Source organism: Staurois parvus, unplaced genomic scaffold, assembly GCF_062004578.1.
Source record: "Staurois parvus isolate SC_StPar_1 unplaced genomic scaffold, SC_StPar_1.0 ptg000135l, whole genome shotgun sequence".
Classification (NCBI taxonomy): Eukaryota; Metazoa; Chordata; class Amphibia; order Anura; family Ranidae; genus Staurois; species Staurois parvus.
In genome coordinates, this window is record NW_028317931.1 from 2322501 (window position 1) to 2348036 (window position 25536).

At 38.4% G+C, this 25536-nt stretch overlaps 1 protein-coding gene across 7 annotated transcripts in view; it reads left to right on the forward strand.

Moving 5' to 3' along the window:
- The window catches only part of NCAM1 (neural cell adhesion molecule 1), a 510722-nt gene that overhangs the window by 472525 nt on the left and 12661 nt on the right, over positions 1 to 25536 (forward strand). For 4 of the 7 annotated variants that reach the window (XM_089673069.1, XM_089673071.1, XM_089673070.1 and 1 more), the window contains 3 exons: positions 19722 to 19929; positions 21113 to 21229; positions 24602 to 25348. In XM_089673069.1, the coding sequence (XP_089529195.1) occupies positions 19722 to 19929; positions 21113 to 21229; positions 24602 to 25348 (1072 nt within the window). The remainder of the gene's footprint in view (positions 1 to 19721; positions 19930 to 21112; positions 21230 to 24601; positions 25349 to 25536) is intronic. The other 3 variants (XM_089673073.1, XM_089673075.1, XM_089673074.1) reach the window with 1 other exon arrangement.

A 25536-nucleotide genomic window follows, 5' to 3' on the forward strand; every position in this document is an offset into this window, starting at 1 on the left:
ATTCAGAATCTAGGTTGGGGGGGGGGGTCAGTAGACAGCCAGCATAATGGGGTGGCAAACTTTGCTGCTAACAATGCTTTATAGTTTTAATGTTATTGAATATAGTCACAGCCATAGTAAGGTGAAAGATTAATTGTTGGTAGTAGAACATCTTAGTGACTTAGAAATTGACCTTGCCACCCCAGTGGAATATCCGCTTCCTTGGCCCCATACACCCCTACTGACTTTGCTAAGCATTCTAACTTTGTCCCTCTTCCCCCCCACAATGCAAAGCGTATAGTGTTCCTGAGTGCCCCCCCGTCTCCCCAGCAACAACCTTTAATGTATAATGCTTCTAATAAATTTAAGCATAGTAAGCAACTATATACAGAGGTGGCAGTGCATCATACATTGCAGAGCTATACAGGTAACCTGCAGACTAGCATTTTGCCTTTTCCCATTTTCCATACACCAAGCACAGGAAATACAAGGGAACTCATCTCTGCACCAACCTGTCTTCCCGGCATACCCTTTCAAAGGATGATACACTCCCAGCACCTCTGTATGTAATGCTTTTATGTGTTTTAATGCAAGTGTTATTTAGGGGATAATAGAGAGGTTAATGTGACGCTTGTGACTCCTGTTCTTCAATAACCTCTAAACAAAAGTATAATGTCACAATGGACCAATAACTATAATACTTATTAAAATGCCGTTCATGTCCAAGATTTTGGTGTATTTTCTATAGCATGTGATCAGGCTGTATTCTGTTTTTGTGAATGTCTGCTCTGAGATATGTATGACTGTAGTATGATTTTAACATCATTAATGCTCATTCAAGCTTCCTGTACATTAACTTGTGATCATCATGCATGAGCAGGTGCCAAGGGCCTTCCAATGGACTTTGATATAAAGAACTGGTGCAGTAAAAATCGTGTGAGCTTTAGTTATGTCATAAAATATATATCAGCCTTCCCCCACCTTCTTACTCATATATATGATTCTTTCAATGTAATGTATACAGTCATATTCTGGATGTGCTTTCTGGAAAAAACTTATATTGTAGAAATGTTCATTGCCGTTGAAGGTATATATGAAGTTGAGTCCAAAGAGTATTTACAAAGAGTCCAAAGAGTATTTAAAAAGGTATTTTCAAGAGCACTGGAGCTACTAGCTGTACAGATGGTGTACCTACATGATGATATACTGTCATGTCATGTATAAGCCTGTATAGAGAAAATACTGGACAAATGCCATTTTACATGTTTTTTTTAAGATTTTTTTTATTGTGCTTTAAAAGCAAGTACAAAAATACAAAAGTAAACCCAATTTAAAAAACAAAGGCCAAAACCAGCCCCAATTGAGGTCATACAGGACCAGTAATAATGATATCTTACACAAACAAGCACAAATTCATTTTTGCATGTTTGAATATCATTTGGTCATAGCAAGTTAGGTTTTTAGTTACAGGTCTGCAGGAGTAACGTCTTTTTTGGGGGGAGAATACTTTTTATATACATCTTTCAGCTAACTGTAAAACTATGTAGGTGGGAAGGGCGTCAATTTAAATTTTTGCACAGAAGCACTTTGTTGCTTGGTCCTCCATCAAAAAGGCAGAGTAGTATCTTCTTACTGGACAAACGTTTGACCTGCTCACTTAGTTGGTTTGTAAACTTTTGTAAAGTCTGTTAAATTGGCTGCCTTTTTACTGATAGTTCTTGCACTGGTGTCTTGCGCTTAATGTGTGATTAATAGCTCTAATTTGCTGCTAACAGCTTCTGCTTCAGGGCTTGCCTCAGTAACTCTGCTACTTTTTTTAACAACTGCCATCTTTTAGTTTCATTTTTTTTCTTATTTGGCTATGCTGAGTTGACCTTTTTTGCTACATTTTCTTTGTATTTGTGACCTGTTCATTTTCTTATCTGTTTTCTCTCTTCTCTCTTTTTTTCTTTTTTTTTTCCTTCCTCTTGATCCCATGATTTCTCCCACCTCCCGCCTCTGTCCCTGAAATCTCCCTTGTCTGTGGTTTATGTCACTTCAACTGCCCCTGGACATCCATTCTTCTACATGCACCAAAATTTCGCCAACAACCACTTTCCCTGGACTCATTACATCAGCAGCCAATACTGGGAGCTGTACTGTGTCATCCACCTCTGCAGCTTTGCTCGCCTTATTAGTGACTGTACTCTTCTCCTAGACTTTTTTTCTGCTCCTGCAGATGTTTCTCTCTGCTAGAGAGAAATGATCATCAAAGCAACCCTATGCCATGTGTCTATTATTTTATTTTATTTTTTTAGAGGATTTGGGAATATAATTTCTAGCACATACTACCCTTCCAAAAAAAGGAAATATTCCTTTAATCAAAGGGTGGCAACAGTACATTGTGAAATATTTGTTGGCCTAGTGGCCAGGGTAAATTTTTAAGGTACTGAAATAGCTAACAACTTTGGCTTGGCCAAATGAATGACAAGCTTTTAGGGACATTAACTAAGTGGTATTTTGAAACTGGAACACACCTTAAAGGAATGTTCCATTTTTTCTGTAAAATAAAAAATGTAAATACCCTTCTTTTCAACAGCAGGGGCTCTAAATCAGGTTATTACACTTTTATTAGGTAATCTCTTCTCTGGTGGCTTGGCATGTTCCATTGCTTTGCCCTGTAGGTATGTTGCCAACCAGCTTTGGGGTTGATTTACTGAAGGAAAATGTAGTTGCTCCAGAGCTTAATAAATGAGGTAAAGCTTCTATTTGCAAAAAATACTCAATAAGGTGCAAGGAAAAAAAAAACAAAACAAAAAAACAGCATTTTGCTTGCATGTGATTGGATGATTGAAGTCAGCAGAGCTTCTACTCATTTACTAAGCTCTGGAGCAAGTGCACAGCCTATTTGCCTTTAGTAGCTCAACCCCACTGTGTCTTAGCTTTCTAAACTGGTGGAAAAGGGAACAATTAGAAAAAAGAAGAGCACCCACCAAGGTTACCCAGTATTTTTCTCTATCTAAGAAAGTCAGCTAATGCTGATCACACTGGATTCACAAGCAGCACAGATCCGTTAGTAGAATATTAGAAGTATGTGGAAATGACTGGGCTAAGAAATTAAAGAAATGTTTTTTTTATTTTTATTGCAAGTGTGAAACCTCTTTCATGTTCTACATGTTTGGCCAGGTGCCCTATTCATATTAAAACAGCTAATTAAAAAGTAGTAGTATCAGCGACACATGAGACAGCATAAGCAAAGTTACTAGCTCCTAGCTGCTTGTGAATTGGACTAGCTCTTTCCTCAGAATGTCTGTCAACACTGTACATGGGCAACAAGCACATTCATTTATGTTTACATAATATACAATATCAATAAGATCCGTAATATTAGAAAATTATATTTGTACTTTTAAATTAGGTACTGTTATGTTAAGCCAGCTAAGTAATCCTTTAACTTTTATGCTGCCCTATATTTGAGTAAGAAGATGTAGAGCCATCAAAATGGTTATTACAATTTAATACTTTTGAAGACTGATCAAACGCTTTCTGCTCTCCTCCAATTATATGGTTGCAAAATTAACTTGCTAGGTATAATTGTAGCTGAAATACGGTTGTGGAACCCACATTTGCCTATTGTATACACTGTCCATTGACTATAGTAATATTAGAGCAGTATTTCACAAGACTTCATCAGCCTATAAACATAGATTTGTGAGTGTCTGAGTGATACATGACATAAACATTCTTAAGTGAAATTCAGAACCATGGTCAATTGATTAATTTACTTCAGAAAAAGTAGATATAAAAAAAGATCTGCTTTAGTTTGTTGTAAGTAGCTTAACAGTAATATTATGTTCCTTCCTTTACGATAACATTTTATTAACATTTATAGCACAATATTTAAATTGAAAAAAAAACTTGTTGGATAAACTGGGGAAGAATTATGACTTGTATTGGATTTTTAATGTGTTTCATTTGAAAATGATGTCTTTTACTTCCTGCCCCAATGATTGTAGTCAGGAAGTGTGGAGAAATCTCCACAGCAGGCAATAAAATCCTAAGCAAAACTTTCAACCATGCTCAAATCTATCTAAAAAGTCAGAATTACACTTAAATAGGCAATGGGTTGATTTACTAAAACTGGAGAGTGCAAAATCCGGTGCACCTCTGCATAGAAACCAATCAGCTTTTAACTTCAGCTTGTTCAATTAAGCTTTGACAAAAAATCTGGAAGCTGACTGGTTTCTATGAAGAGTTGCTCCAGATTTTGCACTCTCCAGTCCTAGTAAATCAAGTCCAATATTCTTTTATTTATTAAGGAATGAAAGTATGTTAATACAGGCCAAAACAATAAAAATAGTACTGCTCAAATACCCCTCCAAATCTGTATCTGCATGTGAAAAGACCAGCGGACAACATACAGAATTGGCTTCAAGAAGGCTTCAACAAAACGATGGCAATCTATACACAGACACCGACTCCCTGTTGCATAAATGAAATGAGATAGGAAAAAGATGGCTTCAGCTCCTGGTCTCCACCTCTAGAGAGGGAGACCAGGACCTGAAACCATATGTTACCCATCTCATTACTTTTCTGCAACAGGAAATCGGTGTCTGTGTGCAGATGGTCATTGTTTTGTTGGACATTATTACACGAATTAAAAGAAATTCAGTTTTCCCTTTCCTAATATAAAAGTCACATTGTGAGCACTGTTATTTTGTGCACTATTTATTGCAGTTTGCATAACCTTTGATTGTGAAAAAGGTAACCAACTGGTGAATTTCATTATATAGAAGAGAAGCAACAATATTGTATTAATGATGTTATGATACAGATTATGCCAACATCTACACCAAGAGGTAGCCATTTTCTGGGCCGTGTTAGTATTCATTAAGAGTCATTCTTATCAGTTTCTTAGAAATGGGTACCATTAAAGAAGCACAGTGTTCTGTTCTTCAGTGAATAACTAATGTGAATCTTGGCACAAGATTTTAAGACTTTTTTTAAGAACTAATCCTGAAAACTGAAAAAGCCCAATGGTTGCAGTCCTCTTCCAGTCTTTCTGCTAGGCATGAGGGATTGCCATTGAACTTACTGTATTAGTTCCAACACTATAAAAAAAATCCACTGGATATGGACTGGACCTGAAAGCTCCTGAAATGGTACATTATGAGAGTGGGAAGGTAGAGGTAAGTGTTTTTTGTACAATATCCACTCAACTTGACTCAAAGCTACAGAGTGGACTTCTCAATAATTTGATTTATGGGTTGTTTTCTAACTTCTAATTAAAGTGTACATCAGGGAAAAATAAAAATAAAAAATATGCAGTACATCTCTGCAATACATACACGCTTCCTTATGTTTTATCCCTTCAAAGACCCTGCAAGTACATAAAATATCTGTTGATCTGCTAGAAATGCACTTTGCTCCTGACTTCTTGTGTTGGGCGGACAACACAATATTTCTGGACAAGTGTTGGTTTTGCCCAGTTGTCTTTTCCTTAACCACTGGATCCCTCCCACTCTCTCTATCTCTCTCTATCTCCACAATAAAGGGACTGATTCTTGTGTGGGCTAATTGGACTCTTCAAGAGTGTGAAAAAACAATAATGGCACAATGTAGCTTAAAATGTTTTAGGCCTCTTTAAAAGTCTACATAAAAAGTCCAATAAACCCAATAGACTACACAGATTGGCTGTGATCTCCTTATCATAGAATGGGGGTGTATCTTCAAATATTGTAATTGAAAAAACTGAAATATAAACTAAGGGCACCAACCTCTGAGTGTAGCATTTATTTGAAAAGCATACAAATGACATGCATGCATTAATGTGTTTGTGAAAAAATCATCATCCCTCATAATCTCTGGAGTTATAATCATCTCATGCAGAGTTTGGCAGTCCTGGTATGTTTTCCTGCTGAACTCTGCAGGGGATGATTGAGAGCCCAGATGGATTATGAGAAATGATGTGCCTGTGTTTTCTCACAAATACATGTGAGTGTATGCATTTCTGGAAAGGAAACCTCCTGCACTACCAATAACTAGCTAAACTAGGTGAGTTGCATCAAGCACCTAATAGTGTACCCACAAACCTACTAAATAAACCAAATATGATGCTGCACTACTCAGTATATAGGGAAAAGTCAATAACCAAAGTTCTATCCATTAATTTCAAATCAAAAGATAAAATGAAATGAATTCAATCAGTAAACACTGGACCGAGCACCTCTCACCTTAACAATAAGGTGAATATAATTCCAGATATCAAAATGGGCACTGATGAATCACATGATAATAATATAAAGTGAGAAATTGCAATCAATCAGAATGATATATACAAAACAAATATTGGGCAAACAGTAATATCAATAAATAAACATTCAACAGAGCACCTCTCCTAGGATAGAGAGGCTAAATGGTGAATAATATAAATAATAATCAATGTGAAAACAATAGGAATACACAATCAGAATAATAAACACCTGGCTGAGACTCCTACATGACAAACAGCAAAATGAGAGTGCAAAATATGTGCAAAAAATCACATAAAAAATAGTTCCAATAGAGTCTGTTGTGCAAAAGACACTCATCAATAATCAATAAGTTGACCGCTGACCACCACTTGTGCTCCTCCACCTGCGAGCATGCACCTCCAAAGATGGCCTATAAACTATACAGGTCTCAAGCGCTTGTGGTCAATAAATTTCAAAGCGATTCTCCTGAATGTCTCCTCATCTGTAATTCTTCAAAGGACTCCTCTCCTATGGTCCATTCTCAAGGGGATACATCAAAAGAGACTTCCCATAGTGTAGTATATTTTGATTTAATGAACTAAGAACAGATAAAAAACTACTCACATAGCAAAAAAAAAAAACAGGTCCACAGACCCACACAGGCTTGTATAGTATACAGTATAGGGATGGGTGTACCAAGATGGCGGCTGCTGTCCAACTGCTGTCCAATGATGTCACCACGCTTCCACCCGGTGTGTTGTATCATGAATCAGGTGACTTCTTTAGGGATAACTATCCTTGATTGATTGCAATTTCACACTTTATGTTATTATCATGTGATTCATCAGTGCATATTGTCACATTTTGATAGCTGGAATTATATTCACCTTATTGCCACAGTGAGAGGTGCTCAGCCCAGTGTTTACTGATTGAATTCATTCAATTTTACCTTTTGATTTGGAATTGATGGTTAGAACTTTAGTTATTGGCTTTTCACTATATATTGAGCAGTGCAGCATCATTTTGGTCTGTTTATATCCATGTCATTGTTTATGCTTTTTAATAAATTGCTATACTCAGATGGTGGTGGCCTTTTGTTTATATTCCTTCAGGAGTGTGCATAGAACAGCTTTTACATTTCTGGAAAGATCAAAAGATTTTTTTTTTTTTGCATTTAAAGAACAGACACAGTAGAACAAAATGCTTTTAATGGCAAATACACCAAAAGGGAAAACATAAGAGAAGTTCATTGTTAGAGTTTACATACGCTTTAATAAAATGGTTTGGTTGACTGTACTTTAGGTGTAAGCTTTCTAAGAATTCTGAGGGTTACATCTAGCCCCGATATGTGCCAACTGTTGTATTTTTTATATTTATTGTAGCTATGTAATAACAATTTTCAATATTTTCCTTTTGCTTTGTATTAACAAAAAAATAAACTTTAGGAAATGTACTGAAACCTCCCATAATTTAGTGTCATACCAGAACATCACCATGTGACCATTCTATAAATGAATTTTACATTCTTATTTCTGTTATTTGTTATTGTTTTCTAAAAAACAGGATAAAAAAACATGTTTAAAGGATCTGTAGATCTGAAACAAGAGAGATTTTTTTTTTCTTTTACAGAAAAAAGAACCATTTGAAATACTTCAAATGGATAGTTCAGTTCTCTGTTGTCCATTATTTAACACAACAATTCTTCTAAGAATGAATGATGGTTGAAACATTTCTAGCTTTAAAGCACATTTTAAACATATTCACCCGCAAATACAAGTTCAGATATGCTTCATATTTGTTCTCTTATACACATGTAAACAATTCACTCCACTAGTTGCAATTTATAATGTCAGGAACTCATGGATACTTGATCAGAAATTAATAAGCTACTAGATGAGTGCAGTTTTTTGGTCTTTCATCATCCCTTGAACAAAATGTACATGTGTGTAGGAAACAGCATGTCATTTTCAAGGGACCAGAGGGATCAAAAACTCTCAACATTATGCCCAACTGACTTTTTGAATACAGAGTAAATTTGTTTTTTGTACCTTTTTGTTACCTTCACTATTACTTAGACTGTAAAATTAGGACAACATAAAGAGGAAAACATAAAGCCCAGCAAACATAATTCAAAAGATGTAAAATGACTTTAGATCATGTTTTGTCTTTTCTTTTACGAACTTTTGTGGGGCATTCTTTTCTAAGAATAACATTTTTAAATAGTAACAGTCCTACCTACATTATTACAGTCTTGTAAATTAAATATAACTGTAAATATATATATATATATATATATATATATATATATATATATATATACACAGTATATATGTACTTCAAAAGGGGCAGTGTATTAGCATGTTGGACACCTTTTTTTGAGGCTGCTTTGATTTTGCTTCAAGCTCACCATAAAAAAATTCATTGCTTTCCTTCCATATCATAGTTAAATCAATTCTCCTGCTTGTCGAAAGGACCTGACTGTAAGTGACTTTTTTAAGAGGAATGAAAGGAACATGTGTGTACAAAACATTAAAGATGCAAAAGCCATATACTTATATCACAGTTAATTTCACTGGTGGAAACTTTCCTAATAATAAAATTCTAGAAAAAAAAAAGATGTTGCGTGTTTTTGAGTCTTTTTGGGAGATGGTTAGAAAGATGGGTGTTGCGCATAGAAATGCTGAATAAATATAAGGTGTACTGTTGTGGACAAGAATAAAGTGCTATTCCAAGGACAAGACTAAGGGATGGATTCACTGGCTTAATTCATCCAGTAAAAATAAATAGCTATGTTTCTTGAATAAGATGTGACTTTATTGTCCAGCAATCTCTATTAACATTCCTCCTATGCATAGTATGAGTTCACTGGGTGAATCTTATCAGTGTGAATCTTGCCAGGATGAATTTAATTAGTACAGTAGCAGCTATTTTTGACCTTTGGATAAATCTTTGTTGAAATGTTTTGGGTGAATTCCGTTAAATAACAGGATTGTCCTTTGTTCATTTGCCAACATACGTTCTATGGTGTTGAAACAATTTTTATGCATGGTTTAATCATTAGGGGGGTTAATGTAAATAGTGTCCCCCCTAGCATTCCAGGCAGACAGACTGGTAACCCCACAGCAAGGAAAGAGCAAACATACAGCCCCCCCTGCTATGTTTTTACCAGCCCACAGTATTTGGTGGGGGGTGCTTTAAGGAAACAGAGGTTCCTCCAAAGAACCAAAGTCCTATACTTAATGGAATAAGCTCTGTAGCACCCTTGGTACACAGGAAGGGGTGGTGGCAAGGGGGAGCTCATGTTCCACCTACCTTCCCCCTCATGTTCAGGGGATCCCTTGAATATCTTATCAGTCCATCAATGCTTGCAGGTAAATGACAAATTTAAATCAACACACCACACAAAAAATACTTAATTATTCTTTTGTTAGCTAATATTTACCTTTACAGGTTCCAGTGATAGCCAATGATGTGAAACGCTGTCTGATCCAACGATGGCAGGTCAGACCTAGTGGAAGCATGGGTCCGCCACTTATTATTGCTCAAACAATGTTTGAGCACTGAAGAAGTTCCCACCACTGTCATTGTTTTAAGTGCCTATGGAACTCTGGGAAAGGAGTTCTACTAATATTGTTGTCCTAAGACAAAATATGGGTAGTGATGTCATTAAAGGTTTTATGTGGTATCATTGTCCCTATCTGGGATTAAAGCACTTTCCCATTAAAGAACAGATGATGGACAAATCCCATTTGATGAAATTTTTGAAAGAGGACTCTTGTTTGATGCTATTTTTGACAGACAAATAAATTAAGAATATGGTTGTGTCATACTTTTCTCTGTGTGCCTATAATTCATTTTTTCAAGGGTTACGTTTATTTAAGATCTTAGGCAAACACACCACCTCTATTGGGAATATTAATGTATATCTCAACATAACCAATAATCACATCACTAATGACTGGATATAGATATGTTTTCATTTAGTCACCAGTGTTGGCTCTTTTAATTCAGTGCTTCTTTTTGCCTAGGGTTGAATATCTGTTTGATTTGGTTCTATTCAGTATACACACAAGAGTATCCAATGTACCTACATTTAGGTGACATCGATTTTCAACATACCACACTATATGGAAAAATACCACACTTTAGGAACCATAATGTGATTGGATTGCAGCTGTATATCAGCAGGGGCAATGGGAAGTTTTGTATGCTATCACAAAATATGTATGTGGCAAATGTGTCTCTGGACAGGGGAAGAGTACCAGATTGCTATTTCTACAGCTGGGATGAACTGGAGGAAGGGGGGGTTTGTCATTTCTGTTACCTCTCTGATCTACCAGAAGTCAGTGCTGATTATCCACTCAAGGACTGTGCCTTGTTTACAAGTAAAAGTCAGTACTTTGAGCTAGAAAATTACTTAGAACCCCCAACATTCTAAAAAATTTTTATCAGAGGTCCTAGAGAATTAAATAGGGGTCATTGCAATTTTTTATGGCACACAGTTTTTGCACAGTGGTTTCTCAAACACAATTTTTCGGAAAAAATACACAAAAAAACCCCCAAAACACAATACATGCACCAATATTTTTGTAAAACATGAACGATGATGTTATGCCAAGTAAATAGATACCTAACATGTCATGCTTTAAAAGTGCGCACGCTCATGGAATGGCTCCAAACTATGGTACTTAAAAATCTCCATAGGCAATGCTTTAAAATTTCCTGTAGGTTACCACTTTAAAGTTACAGAGAAGTTCTAGTGCTGGAATTATTGTACTCACTCTGATGTTTGTGATGATACCTCATATGTGTTGTATAAACACTGTTTACATATGTGGGCGCGACCTACATATGTGTTCACCACTGTGAGCAAGCACGGAGGGCCGGGGGTGCTTTATTTATTTTTTATTATTATTATTTATTGTATTTGATTTTTTACATTTTACACTGTCTTTTTGAATTTTTTGTTTAAAAAAAACAATAATGACATTGTTGATATTTGACTGGAACCAGAAGTGACGTCATGACGTCACATCGGTCCTCCTAGGCCATAGAGATGAGTGGAGGCCATCTTTCCTTCACTCATCTCTATGCCATGTCACCACTAGCGCCTGATCAATTCCCAGGCTCACTAATTGTGCAGACCGGGTACCATTGGGAAGTGATGTGGGGGGCGGGTGACATCTCCCGACACTTCTAAAAGTGATCTAGTGGTGAATCCATTTCTCAGATCAATTTTAAAATAAAGTCTGGTGCCTAAGGAAAAAAACAAAACAGTCATAACCCCAGTAATAAATGTCCAAAACATGACATATTTTTCCAGTTAGGTGGTCGGCAAATGAGAAGACAGAAGCTGTATGCTACTTGTATAGCAAGGAATAAAATAAATACTCATTACCTTGCATCAATGTTCTAAAATGTCATCCAAATTCTATGTAATATGGGTATGTATTCATTGTTGCTACCAGTCGCCCAGGCCAATTCTTTTGGGTCAGTGTACACAAGCCTCAGAGGGAAGTCATGTGCAAGAGGCTTTCAGGGCATTCAGTCTACATTTGAGATGCTCCTTTATTGCTTTGTGGTTGCACTTCAGACTCAACAGAACAGGACATGCTGCATTTACCAAAATGCTAAACAAAACCAGGCAAGTGTAAAAATATACACAAGTGAGCATTGCTGTGTGAGATGCAAATCAAAATTCCCATGTGATTTCAAAATGCTTAAAAAATCAGGTCAGAAGAAACAAATGTCAATGTGCATTAATTCTAAGTTCAAAGCTCTTAAGAAGAAATACTCTAAAATACATTATAAAGGCAAAATGGCTCACGTTAAGGCAGTAGTAAACAGTGCAGGTTACAAAGGTTACATAATGCCTGATGACATTCAGCCTCTTTAGGTGAAGGAGTTAAGGAAAATTGTAAAAAAAAACTGCATATTGTGCTGGATGATTGCATGGAAGTTTTTCAGTAGCTGGCTCATATTGGTCAGGCCTGTCAAATAAGCCAAAAGCTCCTGCACATGAATGTAAAGGGCTGAAGAAAGGGAGGTATGGTGGCACCCAAATAAATGCAAAATTTCGAATGGATAAGCCAAGTCTTTTTGCTCCCATGTACGACAGGGGAGGTCAGGAATAACTGCAGGAAAAAATGGAGCGCACTGTGAGTATATTTCAAATTTCATTCAATAAACTGTTATCTGGGATAATGCACTAGACCAATGCGCTCTTGTTCCATATTTTCCTGCAACTTCTCATTGTAGGCTGAGATGGAAACTTGCTATCTAGTTGGCCATTTAATCACTTTCACCAAATACCATACACTCCTGTTAAGGGCACTCTTGACGCCATTGATGGCATTCTTATTGGGCAGGAAACAGGCAAGTGTGTGAGGCTTATCCCTGGACTCTGGATAGTCAGGTTCCTAATAAGGTAACAACAGACACTGTGTAGTGTCTGCTTTTAGGTACGGCCTTTTACTTTATTTATTTATTTATTTTTAACTCTTTGAGGACAAGGGACGTATTTGTCCCATGTTTGTAATTGCGTGTATCATCTGATTAAGAACTTAAAACTCTTTTTTTTTTTTTGGTTTGAGTCAAAATATTAGTTCTTATCAACAAACAACAAATGGATCTAGCTTTTTGCCAATTATTTCATCAAATGGCTTAGTTACAGCAACTGAAATGTACGAACTTTAAAAACAAACAAATTGATTCTTTTGGCGTTCCAAAACCTTACGGTCCTCAAAGGGTTAAATACTTTTATTAGAAGAAGAAAGGCATATCAAGGCATATACAACTACGGATCACAGTCCGAACATAGACATAGCACGTAGCCGCCCGTTTCGCAGACGGGCCATGGGTTTAAACTGCAATACAAATCGAGGTGGGATATAACATTATATCAAGAGTATATTAAAAAACAGCAGATACAAAGAGTATAATAGATAAGTCAATATAGGTATAATGAATACTGACCCATGTATTAGTGAGCTCTTATGTTAAGGGAGTGTGGTGTGTTGGGTAAGGATAGCACATGATGGTGTGTATGTTATGATTTTTGTGTCCATATCAAGAACGTGTGAGCTATGTAAAATTATCACACCTGTATGAGAGTAAATTCTCTATTTTGTTGGGGATATATGAATAATGAGGGCGTATAAAAGGTGTGAGATAAAGAGAAGACAGAAAGGAGAATAGTTAGAGAAAGAAATGTAGAGTGAGGTAGAGGAGGGGAGGGGAGATTAAAGAAAAAAAAAGAAGGGGGGGAGAGGGGGAATGGGTAAGGGGATGTAGAATGGGTAAGGGGTAAAGGGGATGTAGAATGGGTAATTGCGGATAAAATAGATCACATCATTTTGTACGAGCCGAGCCAGAAAGATAGTCATATAGCTTAGGATGCAATACTTTCAAGATCATTCAATGGGGCAACACGTGTGTCAGGAACCCGGAAGGCAGGCCACAATGCAGAGTCTCAGCCCGTCCAAATGTGCATCAAAAGCGTCTTCGGTGAACAGGGCGTTCCCCGGTACAGCATTGTGTCTAATCATTCAGTCAGGGGGTGTAGGCTGTTCATGCACTAATAGGTGGTAGGTAGTGGTGGTTTTGAAATGACTCCAACAGACCCATGTCTTCCTGAATCTCTCGGGATGTTCCTTTGCTACAGAAATCAGTTCCTCCATTTCCTCAATTTTGTTGATCCTAGCAAACCATTCTCGGATAGTGTACTTTATTTTTTAAACATCTTTTATTTAGCATTTAATTTTTATAGTTTACAATGCCTGAAAGGTTTGTTTTAACTCATCCTGATATACTGTAATAAGACATGACTGTGGACTGTTAAGGAGAATACATGAGAGCCAGCACCCAATATGAGGGTAACACATCTTACAGTGAACAAGGTGCAGTAGCCAATGTCAGTCTATTGACATCTGAAAATGAAATTATGATTTGTGGATTTGAGTCACGGTGCAGTGCTTCCGAGCAAGTTTTTCAATCCCAAAAAGCTTCTGATGCAAAGAAAAGCCTCCCCAAAACAGGCCATATATAGAGTACACCATGTTGCCAAATATCTGCTAATTCTGATAAGTCTAAAGCCCCGTACACATGGGCCGAAGTCACATCAGAAGTCAAGCTAGTGTGAACCAGGCTTAACAGAATATTATCAATATTCCAATAAATAGAATCATAGCCTATGTATTACCAAATAGGATTAAAGTGGTTGTAAAGGCTCATGCATTCTAGGCATGAGTGTATAAAACCGTCTGTGTGCAGCAGTGCCCCCAGCCCCCTCAATACTTACCCAAGCCCTATCGAGATCCAGCGATGTGCATGACAGCCTCGGCAGTCCCGCGTCTCTTGTTCCATATTTTCCTGCAAGTTCTCAGTATAGGCTGAGATGGAAACTTGCTATCTAGTTGGCCATTTAATCACTTTCGCCAAATACCATACACTCCTGTTGACACCGTTGATGGCATTCTTATTGGGCTTATCCCTGGACTCTGGATAGTCAGGTTCCTAATAAGGTAACAATAGACACTGTGTAGTGTCTGCTTTTAGGTACAGCTTTTACTTTATTTTTTAAACGTCTTTTATTTAGCATTTTTTAATGACTTTTAATTTTTATAGTTTAAAATGCCTGAAAGGTTTGTTTTAATTCATCCTGATACACTGTAACAAGACATGACTGTGGACTGTTTTAAATGAGAATACATGAGAGCCAGCACCCAATATGAGGGTAACAAATCTTACAGTGAACAAGGTGCAGTAGCCAATGTCAGTCTATTGACATCTGAAAATGAAATTATGATTTGTGGATTTGAGTTATGGTGCAGTGCTTCCGAGCAAGTTTTTCAATCCCAAAAACCATCTGATGCAAAGAAAAGCCTCCCCAAAACAGGCCATATATAAAGTACACCATGTTGCCAAATATCTGCTAATTCTGATAAGTCTAAAGCCCCGTACATATCGGGCGGTATCGGCCGGGTTCAACAGAAACCAGCCAACATTCGACCTGTGTGTACTGCAGCCGGTCCAACAGAAGCCAGACAATGGCCAAGGGCACTGATCGGTGTGTTCTGGTGTGGGGGGGGCAGTCTCCCTTTCAGAACACAATAGCACAGCCCGGGAGATTACTGTACAGCGATCTGTCTGTTTTCTTTTTAGTTCAGCCTGCTGGGTTGAATGAAGATAAACTGATAGTGTGTATGGAGCATAATTCTCACCTGCCCTAGGCAATGATATCTAGCTATGTAAGAAGGTTAAAATGTAAGCTAACAATGGCTGCTGAAAACAAACATACACTATAGGGTTCAGTTCACACTACTGCGTTCTGACATAATGCTATTTACAGTGCAATTATGTGGTGTGACTTTGATGAGAATTTGCATATTCTACAGGGCTAATTCGCATTGTAAATTGCATTACAGTGATTAAGTAACCCTTTTCAAATCACATAGTTCTGAGTTGTATTGTTTAGAACAGGCATCATTGAAAACAATGGGAGTTCCTTTATCAGGCCATTCTGTACAACTCAAGTCACATCAGAAGCAGGGGCAGCCTGACAACTCATGGGGCCCCCGGGCAATAGGGGATCATGGGGCCCCTGTGTCCTCATCCACACCCAAAAAAGCCTATGAAAAAGCTAATGAAAGGTACCAGGGGCATCTCATGGGGCCCCCTACTGACCCCGGGCCCTCCGGCAGTGCCCTAGTTTCCAAATGGTCAGTCCGCCCCTGATCAGAAGTCAAGCTAGTGTGAACCAGGTTTAACATTATTATCAATATTACAATAAATAGAATCATAGCTTATGTATTACCAAATATGATTAAATTGGTTGTAAAGGCTCTATGCATTCTATGCATGAGAGTAAAAAAAAATCTGTGTGCAGCAATGCCCCCAGACCCCTTAATACTTACCCAAGCTCCATCGAGATCCAGCGATGTGCATGACAGCCTCGGCAGTCCCGGGTCTCTGCCTCCTCATCGGCTGAGACAGCAAGCGGGAGCCATTTGCTCTCACTGCTGTCAATCACAGCCAGTCAGCCAATGAGGAGAGAGAGGAGGCAGGCCAAGCTGCAGCTCTGTGTGTGAATGGACACACGGAGCAGCGGGTTCCCCCATAGCAAGCTGCTTCCTATGGGAGCATCCAACAGAAAGGAGGAGCCAGGAGTGCCTGCAGGGGACCTAGAAGAAGGATCCACGCTACTCTGTGAAAAATCACTTCAAAGAGCAGGTAAGCATAGACATGTTTGTTATTTTGCTAAAACAAAAAAAAGATTGTTTAGTATCACTTTAATGCAAATAGTAAATCACAAATACATGTGTATAGATTTTCAACACTGATCCAATGCTTTATAATCTTCAACTAGAAGAATTGTCTCCTTTTCATTCGCCACATGATTCCCATATGCTTTGTAGCTAGGAAAGGCTAGGCTAAGTTTTACTGACTGTTTTACTTGGAAACTTTGTGTTCTTTGTGAGCTCCTGAACTGGTACTTTTCCCCCTCGCTTCCTTTTGTAGGAACAAGCATTGCACGTTAGTTGTGGTCATGAGTACCTCTATATGCACACTACAAACCCCATAGTCTCTCTCAAGAGCCATCAAGCAAGGGTGGCTTAGTTCCTACATGAAGTGGGACCATGGAGAATAAATGTAGCCACCCTCTAGCAGGAAGTTGGATCACATCAGCAAAAAAAGAAAGGAATGTGGAGATTGGAGGAGGCTGAGAGCAATACAAGGGGCTTTTTGTTAACCACTTGCCCTGCAAAGGATTTACCCCCCTTTCTGACCAGGCCATTGTTTGCGATACAGCTGTACTTTAACTGACAATTTTGCGGTCATGCAATGCTGCACCCATATTAAAAGTATGTCCTTTTTTTTGGCCACAAATGGAGCTTTTTTTTACTGGTATTTGATTGTCTGGGCGGTTTTAATTTTTTTGCACTATAAACAAAAAAGACTGACAATTTAGAAAAATATATTTTTGACTTTTTGCTATAAAACATATCCAGTAAAAAAATAAAAAAAGCAAATTTTGTCATAGATTTACGGCAAAATATATTCTGCTACAAAAAATCCCAATACGCGTAAATTAATTGGTTTACGTGAAAGTTATAGCGTCTAGAAATGGCTGTATATATACTGAAATTTTTTTTTATACTAGTATTGGCGGCAGTCAGCGACCTATAGCTGGACTGCTGCACTGCGGGACTGCGGCGGGCATTCTGACACTGGGGGGGAACTGACTGTCAGTGACATCCCCAGTGACAACAATACAGTGATCAATGCTAATAAAAAGCACTGACACTGTACTAATGATACTGGGCAAGAAGGGGTTAACATCTGGGGTGATCAAAGGGTTAACTGTGTGCTGTGTTTTACTTTGCAGAGGAATACAAAGCAGTGTGCAGGAGCTGACAGTGGAGAGATCTGTATTGTTTATATACAGACCTCTACCCCGTCAGTGTTTCTTGGCGATCGCTGGGTGCTAGCGGGGAATCTCCAGCCGGGACCCAACAATCGACAGCTGTAGTGTGCCCCCTACCCAGAAATATAAAATCATGTATAATCATGTATATATACGTGATTTTGCGCAGCCTTGCCGCCCTGTAGCAGTAGTTCTGCTATAGGGCGATCGGGAGGAGGTTAAGGCATCTGGAAGGGATTTTTCATTCCATTTGTTGCTTTTTTTTAATTGTTTGCTTTTATAGTGGTGAGCAGAAAATGCTCTTTGCTCTGTCATGTCCAAATTATTATTGTATTCTAATTTGATTTTGCAAATAAAAATATGTTTTGCTATTCTTCTGTCAGGTCAATATTTAAAAGAGAAGTGTGGCCAAAGCTTTTTTGGTGATGCTTATCTTGAGTCACAGGATTGCACTTATTGTGATTTCCTGTGGCCCAGAATCAGCCAAACAGCAGGATAAAGTCCACCGTCAGCTGACATAATAGAGCCACTCCAGACTCTGGAAGGATTGCAATAATAATAATAATAAAAAAAATAGCTCCTATAAACACAAGAAATACACAGGATAAAAGAAAAAAAGGGACAATTACATCAAAAGCTTGTCTAAAGAAAAAAGTTTTTAGTTTTGATTTCAATGAGTTTAGAGAAGATGACTCTCTGATATTCTTTGAAAGTGAATTCCAGAGTTTTGGAGCATGGCAGGCTCTGTTTAAATGTAGATGAGTAGGGAGGACGCTCACACAGAAAACCAGAATTTAAGGAGCGGAAGTTACAAGAAAGGGAGTAAGTTGATAAAATTTCAGACAGATAAAAGGGGGCCAAGCCATGTAGAGACTTAAAGGTGAGCGAGAGGATCTTAAAGTCTACGCAAAACCTGCCGGGTAACCAGTGCAAAGACTCCAGGCTAGGGGTAGTATGATCACTTGTGCCAGACCTAGTGAGGATTCTTCCTGCAAAGTTTTGTACATATTGTAGTTGAATAATGGATTTCGGTGCACCAATGAGTAGAGCATTGTCATGTCCAGAAAACACAAAGGTATAGATCAGCTTTTCAGCTACAGTGTATGATAGCATTTGACGCAGCAACGACTCTCTAGAGGAAAAAAAGATGTTCTGACAACTTTTTGTACTTGTGAATAAAAGGGTAAACTAGCATAAAATATCACCTCTAGATTTTTTTCAACTTGGATTGAAGCTCAAGTATATTGCCATCGATGGATAGGCTATCAGGACTTGCCTTACATAATTGATAGGGGGTGCCATTAAGCATGACTTCAGTCTTTTCGCAGTTTAATTGGAAGAAATTGTGGAATATCAGGCATCCGGGATGTACCCAGATGCCTGATCAGCAGCTGGCTCTGCCTCTCAGCACACCACTAAGAGTGTGAGCCAGCCCTTCCAACCCACTCCCCAGTCCGGTGCCCCAGTGAGCGCTTGAGGGGGCAGAACAGAGGGCTGGTGACTGACAATCACTGCCCTCTGCTCACAGTGGGCCAAGAACTGAGCAATCAGCAGTCATGTGATCACTCATTTCTCTGGCTTAGAAGGCAGGGGACAGCTGCAGCATCCCACCGATGTTACAGCATAGAGGTGAGTATGTGTATTTATTTTTTTCAATTCCCAAATCTATTCTTTAAATTTGGAAATAGGTTAGAGTGTTTTTTTCCTCAACCTACAAAAAAGGATGCAGCAAAGAAGTCCTATCATATCGGTGGAGCTGCCTGTATTACAGAATAGATGGGCCAGCATTGCAGCGCACTTGGATAGGTGTAGGTAATTGTGCCCCATGTTGCATTGCAGCTCTTGCATGTTGCAAATGTTATCCATTTTTTACAATACACAATCTAATCCTGTTACTTTTGGGTAACCCTCTCAGTGAGAGGTACTGAACCCTGGAATGAAATGATTCTGTCTCCTTTATGTCATGTGGTATAGTATAGAAAATGTAATTCAGTGTGTATATTAATATGCAGAAAAAAAATAAGCCTGTATTTTGAGAATTTGATTATCCTTATTATAACCATGATTTTCCATGTCTAATTTTTTGGCTTTTTTTTCCCCTAAAGCTACTACAAGCACCAGTGCTGGCCTGGGTATGGGAGCCATTGCGGGTATCCTCATTGTCGTCTTTGTTCTTCTCTTGGTGGCTGTTGATGTGACCTGCTACTTCCTGAACAAATGTGGTCTGCTTATGTGTATTGCTGTCAATTTCTGTGGAAAGGCTGGGCCGGGAGCCAAGGGCAAGGACATTGAAGAAGGAAAGGCAGCTTTTTCGTAAGTAAGGGGGGAGAACTTAGTGAACCAATTATATAAAAATAAACGATTTTAATGTATTATGCTGTTCAGTGGGTATAGTCCTTTTAGTCATTCTCATATATCCATTTTAAAGTAAATACTTAAAGTATACTCAAACCAAAAAGTTCTAAGCTAACACTACTTCTATGGGTCCAGGATCATAAAGCTTGCAAGTAAGCTAATTTTCTTGCGGATTGCCCTCCTACAATGTACTGTAGACCAGCAGCCTGTACAGGCACAGTGACATACCTATATGTAGCTGGCCTCTTCTGGGTACAGGGCGCATGTGTGCCCCCGCCTGCCGGCTAGCACTGTGTACAATCTCAGTTTGTCAGCAGGTCCCGGTCAAAATTCATGGCCAGGAACTACTAATTGGCTGTGTCTAATCACAGCCCAGAGCCCTGTGCTGACAATCAACACAGGGCTCTGTACAAAAGCAATGATCTCTCTGTTTCTTCAAAGCAGGTAAAATAAACAAAGAGATCTTTAGTAAAAAGCAGCACATATTACACAAATTAACACTTGTTAGGCACACACTTAACCCCTCAGTTACATGAGATGTTAATCCCTTCCCAGCCAGTGTCATTAATACAGTAACGGTGTATAGTATTATTATTATTATTATTATATAGTAATTGCGTCACTGGAGATGTCAGTTAGTCAGTTCCCATCCACTGTTATTTAGTGTCAGATTGCCTGCCTCATTGTCACAGTCCCACTATTTTGCTGATCACTGCCATTACTAGTATAAAATCAATCAATAAATACATAAACATTCCAGTATATATACCATAGTTTGTAGATGATATAACCTTTACACAAACCAATCAATATACACTTATTAGGATTTTTTAGTAGCAGAATACATTTTGGCCTAAATTTATGAAGAAATTTGATTTTTACATTTTTTTTTATTGGATATGTATTATAGCAGAAAGTAAAAAAAATATAATTTTTTTGTGAAAAATGTCAGTCTTTTATTGTTTACATAATAAAAAATAAAATAACAAACCCAGTGGTCTTTAAATACCACCTAAAGAAAGCTCTATTTATGTGAAAACAATTAGATAAATAGTATATGTTTATATGGGTAAAAATAAATATGTATGCCTGTGACTGTAAGGTGTTGATAATTAAACTTTAACATATGGTTCATTCGCAGGAAAGATGAGTCTAAAGAACCCATTGTTGAGGTACGAACAGAAGAGGACAGGACACCAAACCATGATGGAAGCAACCAGACAGAACCCAATGAGACCACTCCATTAACAGAGCCTGAGTATGTGTGATAATTTACAGAATATTGTGTATATTTAATGACTATGAAACAGCATATCAGTAGATGGAAGAGGACAGAATAATCTGAAGACCATAATAATTGATTGCTTTGGAGTTTTTTTTAGCATTTGTCCCAGACTGGACAGGTCTTTTCTAGGCACCTTCTCATTTCAGATTCTGATGATAATCCACTATCACGCAAGGTCATTTTAATAACTTCAAACTAAATGGTCTGTCTAAGAGAAGGTGTCATTAGGTGTCTACTATTACCCTTATAGGTCACAAAAATGTTTCTGTGCACCTTGCTGGTTTGATTTCACATTGGCTATTGAGAGCCTGACTTTAGGGTTAGACCCCACCAAAATACCATGCACTCCTGGTGAAAGCACCTAGTAGCCATTATTGGCATTCTTATAGCTCAGGAAGTAGGCAAGTGTGTGAGGCCTAGACCAGGGGTCAACATAATAAGGTTCCTTATAACAAAGTTTAACTAAGGCCTTGTTCACGCTATATGTGCATAAATACTTATGAAAAAAAGGTGCAGATTTGATTTGCATAGAATATTTTGGGCTTGGTCACACCAAGTGCAGTGATGTGTGTTTTTCTTACATATGTCTCTGCAAGGGCACAAGGAAAAAAATTATTTTCCTTTTCTGTTCCCTGTTCACACCACAATGTTGGTGTCATTTGAGGTTATTTTTGCACATGAAATTAGCGCACAACAAATTGCATATAACACAAGTGTTGTGGTATAAACAAGGCACTTAGAAAAAAAATTGCAGAAACAGGTGCAGAAAAACACACAAATTTGCACATTGTGTGAATGAGACCTAAATCAAAGAGGCACACAGGGGAGGGTGTTTATATATAATAAAGGTAACAACGAATATTGGGTTTGATTTACTAAAGGTAAATATATTGTGCACTTCAAATGCACTGCTTTATGCCCGAGGGGAATCTCTGAAATGAGGCAAAGCTCTGCTGATTTCTTTCATCCAATCATGTGCAAGCAAAAATGCATTTTTGTTATTTATTTTCCTTGCATGTTCTCCTCAGATCTAGAGCAAGCGCACTTCCGAGTGCACTTGCAGTGCACAGCCTATTTGCCTTTAGTCAATCAACCCCATTGTGTATGGTATACTGTAACATGACCTGCCTGTGGATTATTTGGGAGAATACATGAAAGCCAACACCCGAGATGATGGTAACATGTTTTTTTAAAAAACAAGGTAAAGTAGCCCATGTCAGTTAATTAATATCTGCTTTTTAGCATCCTTGAGTGCAAAGTCTAATGGAAATGAAATTATGATTAGTGGATTTGTATTACAGTGCTTCTCTGTCTTTGGCATTACATTACGGAATAATGGTGCATTATTCTAAACAGATGACAGAATGTGCATCTAATGCAAAATGCATCTAAAAACAATATACAAGAATTAATCAATATGGTGATCCACTGGCATTATAAATACTTTTGGAAATATAAGATTTGGTAATCTACATTACTAGGACTTTTTCACATACATGATTGGATGTTTGGTGTTCTGGAGAAGATTTTATGATTTACAGTGGCTTTCCACCAAACTGAAACACCCCTTTAATTTAAGCAAGGTCAGGATCAGGGGCGGACTGACAACTCATGGGGCCCCCGGGCAATAGGGGATCATGGGGCCCCTGTATCCTTGCCCAAACTCAAAAAGCCTATGAAAAATGTACCAGGGGCATCTCATGGGGCCCCCTACTGACCCCGGGCCCTCGGGAAGTGCCCGAGTTTCCAAATGGTCAGTCCGCCCCTGGTCAGGATACTCTATGAATGTAAAAGCTTAGGGCGCTTTCACATGAGGATGATTTTGTGTGGATTTTGTTCTGATCAGCAGAGGATCAGCTCACAGATCCCTTGCTGATCGGAGCAGAGCGGGTGGATGACCCATCTGTGTCTGCTCAGTATCTGCAGAGTGGACACAGACAGAGCCCGCTTTGCTCTATGGGTGGCCAGGAGTAAACGGACCCCACCTATCAACTTACACTTGACTACCCTCAGATTTGATCCACCTAAATGGAAGAGGATGGATCCTCTTCCACTTTTTTAATTTAGTAAACAGGATTGGACCTGAAGAGAGGCAGGTGTAAATGGACACTAGTCCGTTTACACCCGCCTGTCTATAGGGATGCATGGACCATCTGATCGGGTCTGCCTGAAAAACTGAAAGGCGGACCTGATCGGATTGCCCATGTGAAAGGGGCCTAAGGGCCTAATGTGACCACTGGTCAGTGCGGATTAATAAAAGTATTCAATTTGTTATCAAGGTTTTCAGTTTATCTTGACTTTTTTTTAGGTAAAAACATATGATTATGTGAGCAAACTGGTTATCATATTTGCTCTGAAATATTTCTTTTTAACAATAATACTATGGGTGACAGCATGGCTGAATAGTTTTTAGACACACATACAAGTAGTTAAGTATTTGAATACAGACGTCATTTTTAGTCCTAGCTGTTCAGCACAAAGCACAACTATACAAATAAAATCAACCAATCGGGACATGTTGACAACTTATTATTAATACTAACATTGAAGGCATGCTGGGAAATATCTGAAAAACAAAACTGCCATTAAGTTTTGACTTATTTTAGAGCTGGTTAATGAAAAAGTACACAATAGTTATGTATTCTTTATATTTTTAGGGTCATATTATGTCATGAAAGGGCACTGAGTGATTTAAGCACTTACTGGAAATTAAATCGTTAAGTGTTGAAGTCAGTTATAATGGCCCACATATGTTAGTCTTTAGGGGTCAATTTATCAATGTTTCCACTTAAAATTCACGGAGCTTTCACCCATATTTTACATAAGGTTCAATGAGAAAAATTGGGGAATCTTAGGTTTAAGGTATGTGGATCATGGGTGAAAACATTGATAGACCTAAGGCGAAGACAGAGTAAAATTGTTTCTATAACATGTTTGTCATACCAAAAAAAATGCCAGATTCAGTGTTTAAAGTTTTTAAAGACACAACATTGTGCTCTTGTTTAACCTGTACACAATAAATTATTTCATTAAATACATCATCTCTTTTTGAAATTAGATTAACAGGCCTTAAAAAATATGCAGAATATAAGACTATCTACACTGCTATACTAACCCCAAAAATAGTTTTGCATTTCTTTTTTCCACCTTTTCTTTGTCCAGTATGGTTATTAACAGCTGTGTATCTGTCTTAATCCAGTAAATGGTCTAATGTTACCCTTCCTCTGTGTAAACAAAATGTGCTTGTGTGTATTACTTTGTTGCTGTCACTCGTTTCCTTCATTGTCTGTTCTCTCTTTCTCTCTCTTTTCTCTCTCTCTTTCTTTGCCCCTATGCTTCTTGCAGGCATCCAGCTGACACCACAGCCACTGTTGAGGATATGCTGCCATCTGTTACCACTGTCACAACTAACTCTGACACTATTACTGAAACCTTTGCAACTGCACAAAACAGTCCAACGAGTGAGTCCACCACTCTCACCTCTAGCACAGCCCCACCACCCACATCAGCTCCTGACTCAAACTCAATTCAGTCCAGCCAGGCAACTCCTTCTAAAACAGAGGCACCTTCAGCCTCCTTACCTCCAGCTACAGCTTCTCCAAAAGTGGCTCCTTTAGTAGATCTCAGTGATACCCCATCTACTAACAACCCATCTACTACTGTAGCCAGTTCAGGGGGAGTCCTAAATCCTACTACTGCAACCACTGTAGCTGAGCCTCCCAAAGCAGTTACCAGGCCTTCAGCTCCAGTTCCACCAAGTACCACTAGTCCCCCAGCTACTCCTGAAAAAGGAAAGCAGGAACCATCAGGTACCAAAAGCCCAGAAAAAGAAGCAGCACAGACCAGCACAGTGAAAAGTCCAACGGAGGCTACCAAGAATGAGGCAGCTTCTGTCAGCAACACAAAACCCTCCCAGGGTGAGGACTTTCAAATTGATGGGGGGACCTTCAAGACTCCAGAAATTGACCTTGCAAAGGATGTTTTTGCAGCTCTTGGAACTTCTTCTTCTGCCGCTGTGGCTAGTGGGAAAGCTCCTGAGCTGGCTTCTTCCACTGCAGACCCCACTGTACCGCCTGCTTCATCAAAGACCGAGTATGGCATCTTTTAATCCTGTGTGTTGGTTGTGTCTTGTTTTGTCACTTGTTAGTTTTGTGAAGTGTTTAATTTGTGGTTGTCTTGTGTAAAGGTACCCATAGACAAAAGATAACTAATCTGGCTGACAATCTTTGAATTTGGACAATTATATGCCTACGAACTCCCAGGATATATGTAGGCATCTC